Source organism: Podarcis raffonei, chromosome 13 (assembly GCF_027172205.1).
Source record: "Podarcis raffonei isolate rPodRaf1 chromosome 13, rPodRaf1.pri, whole genome shotgun sequence".
Lineage (NCBI taxonomy): Eukaryota > Metazoa > Chordata > Lepidosauria > Squamata > Lacertidae > Podarcis > Podarcis raffonei.
This window is the reverse complement of record NC_070614.1, coordinates 34625155-34640329: the sequence shown is the minus strand read 5'-3', so window position 1 is coordinate 34640329 and position 15175 is coordinate 34625155. Positions and strand designations below refer to the sequence as shown.

The 15175-nt window shown below is 39.5% G+C and overlaps 1 protein-coding gene across 1 annotated transcript; it reads right to left on the bottom strand.

Annotated features, from left to right (window-relative positions):
* Positions 1–3259: 3259 nt before the first annotated feature.
* On the bottom strand, positions 3260–14923 carry LOC128398880 (vomeronasal type-2 receptor 26-like). Its single transcript, XM_053360144.1, has 6 exons — positions 14706–14923; positions 11599–11890; positions 9875–10735; positions 9132–9206; positions 8448–8574; positions 3260–4161 (listed from the first exon to the last, which is right to left on the bottom strand). Exons 1-6 carry the CDS (start codon positions 14921–14923, stop codon positions 3260–3262), a joined length of 2475 nt encoding a protein of 824 aa, XP_053216119.1.
* Positions 14924–15175: the final 252 nt, after the last annotated feature.

Here is a 15175-nt window from a genome sequence, read left to right as displayed (position 1 = left end):
ATCTCACTCCCACCAAATTGGCAAAAATGTATAGAACAAGTAGTAAAACCTGCTGGAAGTGCAAGGAAAAAGATGGCGACTTCTATCATATGTGGTGGTCTTGCAATAAAATAAAAGAGTTTTGGGATGCGATTTACAACGAGTTTAAAAAGATGTTTAAGTACAGTTTTCCCAAAAAGCCGGAAGAATTTTTCCTAGGTTTGGTGGGAGAAGGGATTAAAAAGATAGATCAAAGATTATATTTATATGCAACAACTGCAGCCAGAGTTGTGATAGCTCTAAAGTGGAAGCAACAGGAGATGCCGACGATAAGAGAATGGCAGATAAACTTGGTTGAGTATGCTGAGATGGCTAAATTGACACAAAAGAATTCGCAATCAGGATGAGACAAAGTACCAAAAAGAATGGAGTAAATTTATGGTTTATATAAGTGAGAATTGTACAAATATGAAAAAGTTGGCAGGATTGAAATAATTCTCATGTCATGGTATAATTTATAATTAAAGAATCTGTAAACTATAGAATGGAATAGGAAAACTGGTGGAAGGGAAGGACCGAAGCTAATGGATCTTTGAAACACAAAGTAGGATACATGTAACAAGATGTGATGTTTTGGTGGTGGGTGGTGGGGGTTGGCTGGTGATTGTAAATTTCAATAAAAATCATTTTAAAAAAAGAAAGAAAAGTAATTGTGATGATCAAGTTGCGTTTGTAGGTTTGCAAGAAGTTTTGTGAGGTGAATTATTGGAACTATTGCAAAAATGAATAAAGGGGAGGATGGTTAGTTAGGATAATTGAAGGCAATATGAATTTAAGAAATGCATAAGAAGTGATAAAAACGGTGGATCATCAGAGGTGCTGATGGAAGTCCAAAAAAGATTGTATAAGTGGTGAAGTTTTGTGGTATGTATTATAATTTATATGTTAAAATTAATAAAAATTATTTTTTTAAAAAAAGAAAAAATGTTATTGCCAACATAATGTATAGAAAGAAAAGTTGCTTCTGTATCTTTTTGTATGCTCTGCCCCAGTTTTTTAAACATACAAACTGAGATATTTTTGCTACTTTTCATGCCACAATAACTCAAAGTTTTCAATGTGACCGTTTTGTGCACCCATCCCTTTGCGATGATAGAAACACCCCCGTGGGAAAGAATTTCCACAACATACTTAAAATCAACTGGATACAAGATGAACTATTCACTAAGGTTGTTAATTAAATTGATATTTTATACATCAATGGAAAACTGATATTTACATTAGGCAATTTCTAAGAACTCGGGAGATGCTGCTATGATGCATCATGTATTGTAGCTAAGTGATTCCAATCCATATACAGCCATAGATGGTGTATAAAGTGAAGCTGGTATAAGCCATTCCTAGTCACCGGGGTCATTTGGCCCTCTCATGATTAACTCATGTCCAAGAGTATTCCCAAGCTATGCAACTGCTCCGTTAGATGGAGTGCAAATTAATCCAGGACAAGCAGTGGGCCTGTCTTCTGGATACAGGAACTAGCTATGCATGGAACACCTGTCTTCCCAAGATTCAGTTCATTGCCCCTTATCGAGTTTTCAACAGCCTTGGGACACTGGCCTAGACAATCCTGAGTTAATGAGCCAACAAGGCAGGTGTTTATGCTCCAAATGCAGCCCACAGATCATGAATGAAAGCCTGCAAGGTGTTAAAATAAGGGAGTGGCTGTATCAAAGTCCCATGGGACATTAGGAGTTTGTGTGCAACCTCGCCCCCCACCTTACAGATCCTGAATTAAGAAATGGAATGAGGCAGCTGAGCAGAAATGGGTTCTTGCCAAACATCTCAAACTGACACAGGGACCTCTAAAGCACTTGGGGGCATTTTCTTTTTTTTAAGGAAAACCTTTCTAGTTCAGGTTTATCTTAATTCAATTCGGATGTATACAGGCTGACTGAAGAATAACTGGTGAAAACTTAACCTAATTAAGAGAAGCCAAATTATTGGGGGTAGGAGAGAGAAAAATGGGGAATAAAAATTCAAATAACAAACATGCTATCATTGTATAATATGTTTAACATACTGAAAGAATAAAGAATTCAGTAAGTAAAAGAAAACATCCTTTTCAAACTGTATGAAGTGCAATGAAAGGGAAGAAACAAGCAGATAACATGCTGAGGTGGCAGTGACCCCAATGATTTCAGCATGAGGTCAAATTGATGGCTTTTCTTTTGCCTCTGTGCCACAGGCCCACAACACACTCCTGTCAAAACAGCTTTGTGCTTCATTTCGGTGACTTTTCATACTAAATGTGCAGAACACAAGTCTGGACCTACCCCCCACTTAATTGTGCAGTAAAAAAGCTCAAAGCTTGTTTTTCCTGACATTGTTCCCCCTCCCCTTAGCTGTTCATGCCTTATTCTTTTGCCACTTTGTCGGTATCATTAGGCTAGGAAGTGACCATCAATGATTAGGAGACTGTGCTGAGTTCACAGGCAAAATCAAACCACATGAGCAATAGTAAGCCTTGGCTTCAGATTATGCTTTGTTCCCCAGAGTATAAATAATATAAATAATGAAAATAAATAAATTATTATTATTATTATTGATAGTAAAAATCAAGAGTTAAACCACTGGGCAGAGATCACACTTAATACTAATTCATAACTATGGTTTCTAGAACCTTGCAACCAGCATGATTATCCTCATCCATCACCAGCTCCAGTCCCGATTATTTTGGCCATATGATATTAACATGTTCCCCAACAGAAAAAGGCATGTATTACCCAAGTGGAACATGGGCTCTTTGAAATCCCTATTGTGCAAAGCTCTGCTGCTTGCCATTCCTTTCCTCACCCCACCCCTGGAAAGATTAGTTGCTTCCATCTAGAATTGAAAAATGCAAAGGTAGTTTTAAGAAAGACTTTTCTTTGTGATTTTGTAGACTGAATTCATTATCCCAAGTGATTTAACTTTTGTAGATAAAAGAAGAAAGTGTGGGTTGGGTAGGAATTAGTAGCTTTCATCTAGATTTGAAAGTTGCAATTGTAGTTTTTAAGGAAGGAACTTTTCTGTGCTTTTGTAGATTCCAAGTGATTTTTTTCCAGCCAAGGAGAATTGCACAAGAGTCAAATGCCTATAAGGCTTAATAGGTATGTACAAATATTCTACTGTATATACAGAAAGAAACATGCACATACTCCATTTTGATGAGCAAAGGACATATTTTCTTTCTTTCTTTCTTTCTTTCTTTCTTTCTTTCTTTCTTTCTTTCTTTCTTTCTTTAGTTTTTCTTCCTCATAAGCTGCTCCCTGTTGTTCAGCTGAGGCCTGAACACAATAATATAACATTTAGGGGAAAAGATGCATCCCAGCAGTCCAGCACCAGAGGCTAAGATAGAGAAGATCTCCACAGCAACCATGTATTTTCCCTTGGTGCTCAGGTAGGATGGAATAAAGGATAGCCAAACACTGCAAAAGACCAACATGCTGAAACTGATGAACTTGGCTTCATTGAAGCTGTCAGGTAATTTCCTGGCAAGGAAAGCAACAATGAAACTAATAATTGCCAGGAAGCCCATATAGCTCAGAACAACATAAAACATCATCACAGACCCCTCATTGCATTCTAGTATAATTTCTTTAGCCACTGAGTAACTGTCAACATCTGGAAATGGGGGAAAGGTTGCTAGCCACACAATACAGATCCCTGCCTGGACAAAGGAGCAGCAAAGGACAATGGTGTTGGCCAGTTCCTTCCCCACCCATCTCCTCATCCTGGATCCAGGTTTGGTGGCCATGAAAGCCAGAACCACAGTAATGGTTTTTGCCAATACACAAGAAACAGCCACTGAGAAGATGATGCCAAAAGTAGTTTGTCGGAGGAGACATGTCAGCTTCTTTGGTTGGCCCAGGAAGAGCAGTGCACAAAGGAAGCAGAGCAGGAGAGAAATGAGGAGAGTGTAGGTGAGATTCCTGTTGTTTGCAATGACTATGGGAGTGTCATGGTGCTTCACAAATGTACCCAGCACCATAGCTGTGATTAGAGAAAATGAAAGCGAAAAGCAGACTAAACTGATGCCCAAAGGTTCTTCATAAGACAAGAAGCTTATATCCTTGGGAATACATGCATCTTGGTTCTTGCTTGGATAGTCTTTGTCTGAGCATTTATCACAGTCACTCATATCTGGGGGAAAAGAAAATTACAGTCCCCAGCTCTTAGACGTTCCATCAATCACATCAACATTGAAGGATGCTCAAAAGCTATAACATGATTTGGAAATTCAAAAGATATTTTGGTTAAGTTAATATTCCCCAAGTAAAATGATTGTAGAAATACAAAAATTCAATAAAAATGGCTTTCAAGTACTTGCAGTTATATTATATATTAATATTATATACAAAACGTATTTAATTTTATTGTTATTGAGCATTACCTGACATATACAAAAGGTAAGATTATTATTTTTTTATTTTCTGAAAGCAGTTTATATGCTTTTTAATCAAACGTAGAGTTATGAAGCTTATTATTGTTCAGTCACCAAGATAATATTGTGGAACCTTGGTTTTGGATGTAATCCGCTACAGAAGGGGACGCGGGTGGCACTGTGGGTTAAACCACAGAGCCTAGGAATTGCCGATCAGAAGGTCGGCAGTTCTAATCCCTGTGACGGGGTGAGTTCCCATTGCCTGGTCCCTGCTCCTGCCAAATTAGCAGTTCGAAAGCACGTCAAAAGTGCACGTAGATAAATAGGTACCGCTCCGGTGGGAAGGTAAACAGCGTTTCCGTGTGCTGCTCTGGTTTACCAGAAGTATCTTAGTTATGCTGGCCGCCTGACCCGGAAGCTGTACGCCGGCTCCCTCGGCCAATAAAGCAAGATGAGCGCCACAACCCCAGAGTCGGCCACGACTGGACCTAATGGTCGGGGTCCCTTTACCTTTACAGCTCCAGAAGACTGTTTGACTTCCGAAACATTCGAAAAGCTAATTGTTGTCCAGTCACAAAGATAATAACAGATTTGAATTCCTGACACCCAAAAACTTATTTTTACTGAAGAAATTTGCTAAAATTAAGTTTCATTCCCTAAAATGACATGCCATCATATGCTAAGCTAGGTATGATCAGAAAGGCATGCTAAATTTATTGCATGTTTGTGAAAGAGCAATGGTAACTACTTAGATAATTAAGTCGGAGAGATCTCAAAGGAAAAGATGAGGCACTGACTAAATATGCATGGTACCTGAATATTTAGGGTGCATGAAGACTGTCATTATTTGGGTGTGGGATTAAATCACAAACAGTGGTACCTTGGGTTAAGAACTTAATTCGTTCTGGAGGTCTGTTCTTCACCTGAAACTGTTCTTAACCCGAAGCACCACTTTAGTTAATGGGGCCTCCTGCTGCTGCTGTGCCGCAGCTGCACGATTTCTGTTCTCATCCTGAAGCAAAGTTCAAAGTTCTTAACCTGAGGTAATATTTCTGGATTAGTGGAGTCTGTAACCTGAAGCGTATGTAACCTGAAGCATATGTAACCCGAGGTACCACTGTATGTGCAAATTCATGTTCTGCCATTGAAGTGGATTTGGAGCTCTCGCACAAGAAGCCCCCACCTCAAAAAGCACAGACTTTTTAAAATATGGAAAGTTATTGGGAAGTACACTGCAAAGTTTGAAATTACATTGGCTTGATGCAACCTTTTCTAATATTGCCACAAACTAAGCAGAATGAGTACACAATAAATAGCTGCTTCTGTCTTTTCTCTAACAAGTGGCATGTAAACATTGAGCACACAAACCAGGATTAAGGCTTAACACCAACCACTGGTGCTGAAGAAACTGAAATTGCCCAATTCTATGAAGACTTATAACACCTTATAGAAGTGACACCAAAGAAGGATGTTCTTCTCATTATAGGGGATTGAAATGCTAAAGTAGGGAATCAAGAGATAAAAGGAACAACTGGCAAGTTTGGCCTTGGAGATCAAAACAAAGCAGGGCAAAGGCTAATAGAGTTCTGTCAAGAGAACAAGCTGGTCATCACAATCACTCTTTTCCAACAATACAAGAGACGACTCTACACATGGACATCACCAGATGGGCAGCATCACAATCAGATTGATTATATTCTCTGCAGCCAAAGATGGAGAAGCCCTATACAGTCAGCAAAAACAAGACCTGGAGCTGACTGTGGCACAGATCATCAGCTTCTTAGAGCAAAATTCAAGCTTAAACTGAAGAAAGTAGGAAAAACCACTGGGCCGGTAAGATACAATCTAAGTCAAATCCCTTATGAATACACAGTGGAAGTGAGGAACAGGTTTAAGGATTTAGATTTGGTGGACAGAGTGCCTGAAGAACTATGGATGGAGGCTCGTAACATTATACAGGAGGCAGCAATGAAAACCATCCCAATGAAAAGGAAATGCAAGAAAGCAAAGTGGCTGTCCAACGAGGCCTTACAAATAGCGGAGGAGAGAAGGCAAGCAAAATGTGAGGGAGATAGTGAAAGATACAGGAAATTGAATGCAGATTTCCAAAAAATAGCAAGGAGAGACAAGAATGCCTTCTTAAACGAGCAATGCAAAGAAATAGAGGAAAACAATAGAATGGGAAAAACCAGAAATCTGTTCAAGAAAATTGGAGATATGAAAGGAACATTTCGTACAAAGATTACCATAATAAAAGACAAAAGTGGAAAGGACCTAACAGAATCAGAAGACATCAAGAAGAGGTGGCAAGAATACACAGAGGAATTATACCAGAAAGATATGGATGTCTCGTACACCTCAGGTAGTGTGGTTGCTGACCTTGAGCCAGACATCCTGGAGAGTGAAGTCAAATGGGCCTTAGAAAGCACTGCAAATAACAAGGCCAGTGGAAGTGATGGTATTCCAGCTTAACTATTTAAAATTTTAAAAGATGATGCTGTTAAGGTGCTACACTCAATATGCCAGCAAGTTTGGAAAACTCAGCAGTGGCCAGAGGATTGGAGAAGATCAGTCTAAATCCCAATCCCAAAGAAGGGCAGTGCCAAAGAATGCTCCAACTACCGCAAAATTGCACTCATTTCACACGCTAGCAAGGTTATGCTTAAAATTCTACAAGGTAGGCTCAAGCAGTATGTGGACCAAGAACTCCCAGAAGTGCAAGCCGGATTTAGAAGAGGCAGAGGAACCAGAGACCAAATTGCAAACATGCGCTGGATTATGGAGAAAGCTAGAGAGTTCCAGAAAGATATCTACTTCTGCTTCATTGACTGTGTCGACCACAGCAAACTATGGCAAGTTCTTAAAGAAATGGTAGTGCCTGATCACCTCATCTGTCTCCTGAGAAATCTGTATGTGGGACAAGAAGCTACAGTTAGAACTGGATATGGAACAACTGATTGGTTCAAAATTGGGAAAGGAGTACGACAACGCTGTATATTGTCTCCCTGCTTATTTAACTTATATGCAGAATTCATCATACGAAAGGCTGGGCTGGATGAATCCCAAGCCGGAATTAAGATTGCCAGAAGAAATATCAACAACCTCAGATATGTAGATGACACAACCTTGATGGCAGAAAGTGAGGAGGAATTAAAGAACCTTTTAATGAGGGTGAAAGAGGAGAGCGCAAAATATGGTTTGAAGCTCAACATCAAAAAAATGAAGTTCATGGCCACTGGTCCCATCACCTCCTGGCAAATAGAAGCAGAAGAAATGGAGGTAGTGAGAGATTTTACTTTCTTGGGCTCCATGATCACTGCAGATGGTGACAGCAGCCACGAAATTAAGAGACGCCTGCTTCTTGGGAGAAAAGCAACGACTAACCTAGACAGCATCTTAAAAAGTAGAGACATCACCTTGCCAACAAAGGTACGTATAGTTAAAGCTATGGTTTTCCCAGTAGTGATGTATGGAAGTGAGAGCTGGACCATAAAGAAGGCTGATCGCCGAAGAATTGATGCTTTTGAATTATGGTGCTGGAGGAGACTCTTGAGAGTCCCATGGATTGCAAGAAGATCAGACCTATCCATTCTTAAGGAAATCAGCCCTGAGTGCTCACTGGAAGGACGTATCGTGAAGCTGAGGCTCCAATACTTTGGCCACCTCATGAGAAGACTCCCTGGAAAAGACCCTGATGTTGGGAAAGATGGAGGGCACAAGGGGAAGGGGACGTCAGAGGACGAGATGGTTGGATAGTGTTCTCGAAGCTACCAGCAGGAGTTTGACTAAACTGCGAGAGGCAGTGGAAGACAGAAGTGCCTGGCGTGCTCTGGTCCATGGGGTTATGAAGAGTCGGACACAACTAAACGACTAAACAACAACAACAACAACAAAGAGATTGCTTGGAAGTAACCTCAGTGGGAACACTTGGTCCCCTTGAAAGCAAGTGGACCAGTTAGTCATAACTTAATTTGTCCCATTCCTTTTAAGGGAAACTCAATGAAAGTACTACATCTGGATCCAAATTTCTGTGTATTTCTCTTACCTTCCTGGTTTGAAATCTTTCCCTCTGGGCATGGGATGCAATCATAGCAGCAAAATGGTTCTCCTTCCTTCACTTTCTTCCTTGATCCTGCGTGACAATTCTCAGTACAGACAGAAAGAGGCCGAACCTAATCAGTAAATGAAGAAGAAACATGATATTCATGAGAATAATGCATTTGGAATCAGTCAGGTTCTGGAGACCTTCCCTATGTTGCTAAATTGTCACAGCATTTCAGTAAACCGTAGATCAGCTCTGCAGAGAGTAAATCATCATCGTCTGTATTAAAACAATAAATACAAAGGAGATATTATACATATTTTACCAGATTGCACGATATTACATCCCTTTGGGATGGAAAATTTGCACAATTTTATCCTGGACAAATACATGAATTTACATCCACTAAAAAAAAAAAGAGTATTTTGTAAGTTTTCTGATTCTCCAGTGAACATTATCTTAGACATCAAAGCATAGAACAATTGCTCATTGAAAAATTAATCTCTTTTGAATTAGCTAAGAATGTGACTCCACCTGATTAAACCATCCATGCCATGTTATGGCATCTTCATGAAGGGTGAAGGCTTGGTCTGGAGGAGCCTCAGGATCCATCCTCCCAACTTTTACCCTATGAAAGGACTGGTTGGAGGAAATAACCCAGTTGATCACATCCAAGGTAGATATTACCTCCCCGTTCTGATTGAAGGACACTGTGTCTCCAGCACTGTTGTTAAATGAGACACCTCTCAGAAAATGATGAAGCTAGAATGAAAAGAGAGAAGGCAAGCATTTAGAAAAGGGTGGATCTCAATGTTTCAAAGAGAGATCTAGTGCAAAGAGTGTAGCTCCGCTGCCTGCAACATAAGGTAAAGGTAAAGGGACCCCTGACCATTAGGTCCAGTCGTAGATGACTCTGGGATTGTGGCGCTCATCTCGCTTTATTGGCCGACGGAGCTGGAGTACAGCTTCTGGGTCATGTGGCCAGCATGACAAAGCCGCTTCTGGAGAATCAGAGCAGTGCACGGAAACGCCGTTTACCTTCCCGCCAGAGTGGTATCTATTTATCTACTTGCACTTTGACATGATTTCGAACTGCTAGGTTGGCAGGAGCAGGGACTGAGCAATGGAAGCTCACCCCGTCACGGGGATTCGAACCCCCAACCTTCTGATTGGCAAGTCCTAGGCTCAGTGGTTTAACCCACAGCGCCACCTGCATCATGTAGCCCATTTTAGGCTCACACATGGTCTGCAGTTTTCTCTATACTCCATTCCCCATTAGCACTGTTAAGGTGTGGTCTAAGGGGTGTTGTGTGTGTGTATGTTTTTGTTTGACAGGTTTCAGGTGGAGAGGGGGACAAAATGGTTAGTAGTTAGAGAAATTGAACACCTAGTATATATTCCATGCAACGTATGGATTTCAGGCCCCTTACCTGCCAAAACTGCTGCTTCTGAAGCTTCTGTCTCCCTCTGCTCACCATTTGTGAGTGTTTGTGTATTGCTAAGGACATGGTATGTAAAGCATGGGCCATGGCAAAGACAGCATTGTAGATACTGTAACTTTGACCTTGCACTGTCATTTCAAAGAGAGATGCAGGAAGGTTCTCTAAATTCTCCATTCCTGTGCAGATATCCCCCACCACTTCGTCCAGAACGCGATGGGGAAATACACAGCCAAATGCATTTTGCCAGAAATCCCAGATGAAATCATCACCATCTGCATTGAAGGGGTTTCTGCCCTCAACGTATTGATGAAATCCTGGTAGATCATTGGAGTGAATTCTGAAGGTTATGGCACCATTGAATATAGTTGCATCCCAATCCCGCTGAAAGGCCACGGAAATAAACTCCACTTGGGCTGTTGATATCCATACTTTACCTTTTGTATTTGTTTTCGTTCTCCCAAGCATTGATAGATATGGAAGCCATCTCAAAAATATAGTGGTTGAAGCTTCTCCATAGGCCACCACAACATTGGCTTTGCTACCCATCACTATATCATGTATTTTAGCCCCCTGTTGCATCAGGGTGTATCCTTCAGTGAGAAAACTAAACTTGGGGATTGTTTCTACAAAGGCAAAACAAATACCTCTGTTTGAAAAGAGTGGGAGCACCTTTTGTATAAATCTTTCTCCATTGTCATTGTCAACCACAGCGACCCCAATCCACGTCCACCTGAAATGCAGAAGCAAAGAAAGAATCCCTGCAAACTGGTGGCTTTCTGGCGGGGCCATCTGGTAGAAGGGAAGTCCTGGGATTTTAGTATTCATCACTGGAGTGGGGCCATATATGAGCTAAAGAGATATTTGTTGGGAAAATAGAGAGAGAGAAAAACAACAACACCCTCCATTAATATAGCAGATTTATGCATGGTCAAATGCACTTGGTATTTGCATTCGGGCATCCATATAAATAGTGCATCCTTTACAGCAGCAAACATTTTATTTCTCAACGGTACTACCTGAGTGACTAATGATGAAATTGCAGATCCAGGGGAGTCTATTCTGATAAATACTGAAGCGCGATAAAGACACTATCTCCATTCACACAAGGATCTCAATCTGCATCAGCCACCACCCAGTTTTTGTTTAAAACTATCACGGTATTTTCAATTGCCTGATGGGCAGTGCGTCCAATTCCTCCTCTGATAAATCCAACTTAATTAGCTTTTGAACTTTATGGTGTTGCTTCAATGAAAGCCAGGCTCTGCTTTATAAAGCGGGTCCCCAGCCTATGTATATAGATTGGCAGTTCACGGTTGGTATGAATGGGCCCCAATAAGTTTTAAATGGTGCCCTAATAATTATTGAAGAGTGCTTTCCATGAACAATATAGAAAGTAAAAAGAATCAACAACTAGGAGCATTAGAAACAGTAAGTGGAATTTCCATGTGAAAAAATATATTGCTCAGTCTTAGTTCTATGAAAACCATGTTCCAGTTATAGGTTCATTTACTTTTTTGTTTGTTAATGAACTGCTTTCAGTCTGCATAAAACATGCAAAGGAAAGAAAGAAAAAGAATAATTGATCTGATTATTCCCAATGTTCCCATTTCTGTTTCTAAACAGCATAATACAAGCTGGAAGAAATAAAGAAAAAGTATAACTGCCTTACTTAATTTTCATATTTCACTCAGAAACAGGCATAAGTGTCCTACCTGTGGAATCTTATAAATATCCAAGATAGTTGCCACATGGAGGGAGATCTGGGAGTCAAGACTACCAATGACAGCTGTCAGATTATTCTGTGTATCACATATATAGTTGGGGAGAAATTTCTCCAGTGTAGATAAAAGTAGCATTGTGGCATGATATGTCTTAATTGCAATGATATAGCTGTCATAGATGTGGAAGCCCAAGGTGAGATTTGGTAAGATGTGAGGGTTTTCATTGATCTCCTTGACAGCAAATGCCAAGGCCAGGATGTGCTGGTAACCCTTTGGCACCACGCTGGAACAACAATTGCATTATTGATCACAATTCCACAATTTCAATGAATAATAATAATAATAATAACAACCACCACCACAACAATAATATAATTCTTATACCCCGCCCATCTGGCTGGGCCTCCCCTGCCACTCTGGGTAGCTTCCAACAGGATATTAAAAACTCAATAAAACATCAAACATTAAAAACTTCCCTTTTAAAAAAAAATTTTTATTAACAATTTCAACATAACAATATATCAAAACATATCCTATTCATTATTTCCCTCCTTTTCCTCCATTCCCCATCAAACCCTCCCCGCCGAGACTTCCCTCATCTCCTCTCTCTGATTTCTCAGCATGTTATTCTCTTCATATTATAAAATTATTTCAGTCCTTATTTTATCTGTCTACCATGTTATCAATCACTAAATTTGTGTATGTTTATTCAAAACCTGCCAAGCAGTCCAATTCATTTTGTTGTCTTTTTAAGTACTTTGTAAAAAGTCCCCATTCTTCTTTGAAGTCACAGTTGTCCTTATCTCGCAGTTTGTATGTCAGTTTAGCCAATTCTGCATAGTTCATCAATTTCTTTTCACACTGTTCCTTTGTCGGGGTTTCCTCATTATTCCATTCTTGTGCTATCAAGACTCTTGCCGCTGTTGTAGCATACATGAATAAGTTCTTTGTTTTTCTTAGCAGGTCTTGTCCTACAATCCCTAACAAAAATGCTTCTGTTTTTTTTTACAAATGTCATTTAAAACATTTTCTTCAATTCATTATATATCATTTCCCAATTTTTAAAATTTCTCTACATTTCCACCACATATGATAAAAGGCCCCTTCCTTTTCTTTACATTTCCAACATGTGTTCGACCCAGTTTCGTACATTTTTGCTATCTGTACTGGTGTTATTCATTAAAAACTTCCCTAATGAAATTCATATCTTGCTATTCCTTCCAAATGAGCCAAGGGAAGAGACATTTTTTCATGCTTGGTAGAAATGTAGAAAAGCCAAAACATATTGGACTCAAATATATACTTTGATACAGAGAATTTTGAAGATTGATTTTCAATTGAAACTAGAACTTTTGCTGCTGGAACTTATGGATACATAGTTAGAAAAGGACTATTGAACTTTATTACAATAAATGATTATTGCTGCAAGACTTTTATATGTAGAAAGACTGAAGTACCCATCATTACCAACAATGGAAGAATGCCTGTTAAACTAAAATGTTTAATTGGAGAGAAGTCATTGTTAATATTTGTTAAAGATTGGAAACTCGTCATGGACTTTTTGCATGAGAAAGAAAAAGAAATAATGATATTACTAAACTACACCAACTTCAGAGCACACTATATGCTATACTTTCTGAGTGAGATTCCTTTTAAAAGAAACTTTGTTAAAATGAACAGAATAAAAGAGCTATTTCATTCAAACAGTGAGACATTAAATTCAGTACATTCTTTTACTACAGTACAGCGCTTACCAACAATCATCTTGAAAATACCTTTAATTGAGAGATGTAGAAGGAAGAGTTTATTGAGGTTTTCTCCCTTGTATGTGGATATAAAACTGTAAGACTACAATCCCACAGACTGTTCCAAGGGAATAAGATGCCTGTCTCCAAAAAACCCACTTTACTACATTTTCATTCCCTTCTGCTTTTTGCTTAATGGCCATGATGCTTTGAATTTTATTACAGTTATCTCATGTAGATATTATGTCTTCTGAGGGAGTCTTTAGCTTAAGGTGACTTCAAGAAAAAAATAGTACACAACGCCAACTTGAGAACACACCATATGCTGTACTTTCTCAATGAGATTCCTTTTAAAGAATGTTTGTCAAAATGAACAGACTAAAGGAACTATTTCACACCTTTAATCTAGTCATACTATTTTGACTATACATTTAATCCAGTACATTCTTACTACACTTATTGCACTACATCATTTAGCACCAGGCATGTTGAAATGACCTTTAACTGAAACAGAGATGTAGAAGGAGTATAAAAGAAGCAGGATAGCTGTGTGAAAGTAGGATGGTACCAATCATAAGTCACAAGAGTTGTACTTCATAGCTTAAGCAACAAAAATATCAGGCAGCACAACCTTCTGCTGGGTCCACAGTAGTAGATTATTACTGGGTTACGAGAGCAAACTCCATGACTTGATATAAGTAAGGGAGCTACATATTTTTGCTTGGAAGCCTCATTCACAAGGAACAGAATTCAATATAGTACAGTGGTTAGGGCATTGGACTAGAACTAGGGTAAGAACCAATTTCAAACCCTCGCTCAGCCTTCAAACCATGTGATGACCCGTCTTTCATAGGCCATATTAAAACCATACATGTATAGTGCTATGATAGCACTTTAAAGAGTCATGGCTTCCACAAAGAATCCTGGAAGCTGCTGTTTGTTAAGGGTTGCGAGAGAAATTTCATAGAACTCTGAAAATTGTAGCTGTTAGGGAAACTGCTCTCAGGAGTGTCTATGAAAACTGCTGAAACAAAAAATGAGAGTTGTCAGAATGGAAATAGAAAGGGGGACACAAGATGAGTAAAAAACAAAGAGGAACTTGGTATAACAGAGGAAACTGTGAGAGAAAGAATCAAAAGGAAGAGGACAAAGATGGTGTAGTTAAATAAACAAATGCATTTTAAAAACAAGGCATCTTGCATTTCCTGTGGAGATTCCCTTGGTTATTTTAACTGCTACTGCAGCCTGCGTGAAGATTAACAGAATCCTTGCTCATGTCTACTCAGAGATATCCCTTTTAATTCAATGGAACTACAAAATGGAAATAAAAACAGACACAATACAAGTTCTTACGCAAGCTCTTCTGATAATGCAGGTGGGGGTTCTTCAGAGAAACTTGCTGAACTGAAAATAAAGGTACCGTGAGAAGCTATGCCACCAATGATGAAATCTCCCGGCTGATGATACTTGTGAAGTGGGTGGTGTAGATACTGAACCCTGCATTTAACGGTGTGGGCCTCCTGTGCCATGTGAGGAAACAGAGCCAGCAGCAAGACCACTAAAACTACCATCCTCAATGGAATGGTAAATCTTCAATCTAAACACAGATTCCTCCGTTGTTTGCTGTAGTACAATCATGAGAGTCTCTGTGATGAGAACTTCTTGCCTTAATGACAGTTCACTCTGTTCACAGCCCTGAGCTTCAGGGTCAATTGTGCAAAGAATCAGAGATCACAACAGATGGTTGTTCTTGGTCCCCAGCCCCTCTGTCTCTAAATGGTGGCAGACATATTTGTAATATTCTTCAGTGTCTTTGCTATTTG